The sequence below is a fragment of the Phaethon lepturus genome, unplaced genomic scaffold (assembly GCF_000687285.1).
Source record: "Phaethon lepturus isolate BGI_N335 unplaced genomic scaffold, ASM68728v1 scaffold8133, whole genome shotgun sequence".
NCBI classification, from domain to species: Eukaryota; Metazoa; Chordata; class Aves; order Phaethontiformes; family Phaethontidae; genus Phaethon; species Phaethon lepturus.
In genome coordinates this window covers 38,957-41,673 of record NW_010529652.1, presented here as the reverse complement: position 1 = coordinate 41,673, position 2,717 = coordinate 38,957, and the positions used below count along the sequence as shown (strand labels likewise).

The 2,717-nt window shown below is 42.8% G+C and overlaps 1 protein-coding gene across 1 annotated transcript in view; it reads right to left on the bottom strand.

Moving 5' to 3' along the window:
• Window positions 1-2,717, bottom strand: part of LOC104618425 (protein phosphatase 1H) — a gene marked incomplete at its 5' end in the record, with an annotated part of 53,203 nt that overhangs the window by 14,777 nt on the left and 35,709 nt on the right. Inside the window, one exon of the mRNA XM_010284007.1 lies at window positions 1,620-1,683. Coding sequence (XP_010282309.1) covers window positions 1,620-1,683 — 64 coding nt within the window. The remainder of the gene's footprint in view (window positions 1-1,619; window positions 1,684-2,717) is intronic.

Genomic DNA, 2,717 nt, shown 5'->3' with positions numbered 1-2,717 from the left:
AAGAGACAGCATTCCTACTCCATAACTGCTACAGTTAGGGATGATTTCCCTTTTCTCACCCGGAAACTCTAGATTTAAACACAGTTAATCTACTTCAAAGCTTTTTACACTCATGGCACCTCCATTTCCCTCATTATTGCAAGCTTTGTATTTGTCCACATCCCAGCCTGTGTGCACCCATCTTGGACTGTGACCATCTGTGAGGGACGGGGACTATGGAAACCTAACCCAGTCGCCTCACTGAGAGCATTCCTTCAGCAAGTTATACTGTTATAAAAAGGATGAGGAACCTAATTACTCACCTAAGAAAGCTGCGGTCTCTTCCTATTGACATATTGCCGTATATTCCCTCCACCAAGGAAAAGTGCCAAAGGCCACCTTAAATTGCTGAACACACAGGTGATGGTGGCACTGACCACAGTGCTCTCCTCTGTGGAAGGCCGGTCCACGGCAGGTCTGCTGTTACCTCAGATCTACCACTTCCTTCCCCAGGCACCTTGCTCTGCAACATGAGCTATTTCCCAAAAGGTGCTGGGCTCTTCTTCATTAACGCTTCTGCAAAGATTGACCAAGCAGACTGCCTCACAGGGAACCTCGCTCACTGTGTATCGCTTTCCCCAAACTCTAGTTTAGCCGCAACAGCTTCTGAACAAGGGAGCTCACAGCATCAATAACAGCAAGCAACTGACTCAAAATTATTTTGTCTCACTAAACCCTGGCTCCATAAGGCAATAAGAAAGTAAATTAAAAAGATGTGCATGAAACATTTTGCAAATAATTACAAACCTAACCAAATTCAAAGATAAGCTGCAGGTCTGAACCTTCAAAACTTGGACTAATTTTGAAGACCGTGTATTTTTGCATTGAGATAATAACCTAATGCAGCAGGGGAGCACTATTTAGAAACACAGCGAGCATACCAATATCGGCAAACTGACACCACTGAGTCCTTGTATTGATCCTATTGCTGCATCCAGCTAAGCTTGCTGGGATCAGCACTAATGATCTCACCGTTCTTAATCACGGAACTGGAAACAAAGTACACCCAAACGTAATGGTTCGTTTGTCCCTTTCAAGAAAAGCTATCAGCATTCACATCAGAGAAATTCAACAGTGAGTTCACGTACACTATCTGAAGAAGATACAGTTAAGGGGTGTTATACTTCCCAAATTCTGCCCTGATCCCTCCCCTTCCTAAATTAGAGTTTTGCATCTCAGAGCACTATTAAATATCCTCCTGCTTTGTCTTCAGCAAACATGAGGTATTTTGCTATCTTCATCCAGCTTAGTTATATTTTACAATGAAACCAGGAACATTTTAAGTCAATTATTTAAGATGGTCTCATTGTAGCCTACTTACAATGAAAGAAAAACAAAAGCAAACTGAACAGCAAATGACTGTTTGCTATAAAAATGCTTTTTAGTATGTTGAGCTCTCCCCTCCATCCCCCCAGACATGAGACTGATTTATGACAGAACCAAGATATTCTTTCAAGCTGTCAGAACGATAAAATAAAGAGATACTGAGTGGAAAACACTGGACTGCCACAGGCTAAATTGAGTGGTAAACAGCACAGAATTCCTTCTTCCTTTGGTCTGAGGAAAGCAAATGTGCCCACCTTCTTGCCTTCTCCATATATAAGGGGAAACTTCAAGTCATCTTCCTCAATGGTTTTGTATGCCCTGTGGGGGAAGAACAGACAACATTTATAAAGCTTGCACTCAATTAGTGACCCAGTGCCCTGAGACAAGCAGCTGTGATATAAAAAAAAAAATTAAATAGTAATTTTTCCTAAGGACTCTGTCTTTGAACCAAGATGTAAATTTCTTTTTCGGTGGAAAGATTCTCCCTAAATAATTATCCATTTCACCAAAAGGAAAAGTGAACATGAGCAAATATCTAACATGCCAAGCTGCTCCTACTGCTTGCAAGGAACAAGAGGTGGACTGGAATAACATCCTAATCAGGTAAGGTATCATTGGCTATGGCTATACCATAATACAGTATCAGAAAAAAAACCCAACCAACCAACCAAACCAAAAAAACCCCAAAGCCCCAAGCCCACCAAGAAGCTAACCAATTAATAGATTCACACTGTTAACATTAAATAGTGAGCAACAACAGGACATGTACACAGTCAAAGTGTGAAACAGTTCTCCGATACTGTTCTCACCTTTCAGGACCGCTTAAACCAAGACAAGCTTCACATACTGAAGAGTCTTAGAAGGATATTTAGTGCTCATTTGACCTTGACTGCAACAGTCAAGGTTGTCAGAGATTTCACGTTTCACAGCAGTTTTCCCATGGCCAAGAGACAAGAGAAATAAATGCTCGTGCTCTGATTCTGTTTACCGCATGCCTGCGCACTCTACCTTTTACACATCCAGCTGTTGACATTGATGAGGTGAGAAGGTGAGCAATTTTGCCAGTGAGAAGTAAAAAAAAAAAAAAAAAAGGCTGTCATTCGCATAAACTGTAGAGTGCCGTGGTTTGTATAACACATGCTCAAGCCAAGGTGCTGGTGAGCCTCTTCGGTTAAAGTACCTCGCCCCAGAGGGACACACTTCCCTTCATACCACAAAATTGTCCCTCCCCAGCCTTTCCCTGCACGTTGTCCTCCTCTCCCTGTGCAGCACCCCTGCCCAAAGCCCTTGGGGTGAAAAATCAGCGCTCCCTGCTGAAGCGGAAGGGAGAAGTGGGAGGAGGGAAGGCGCCG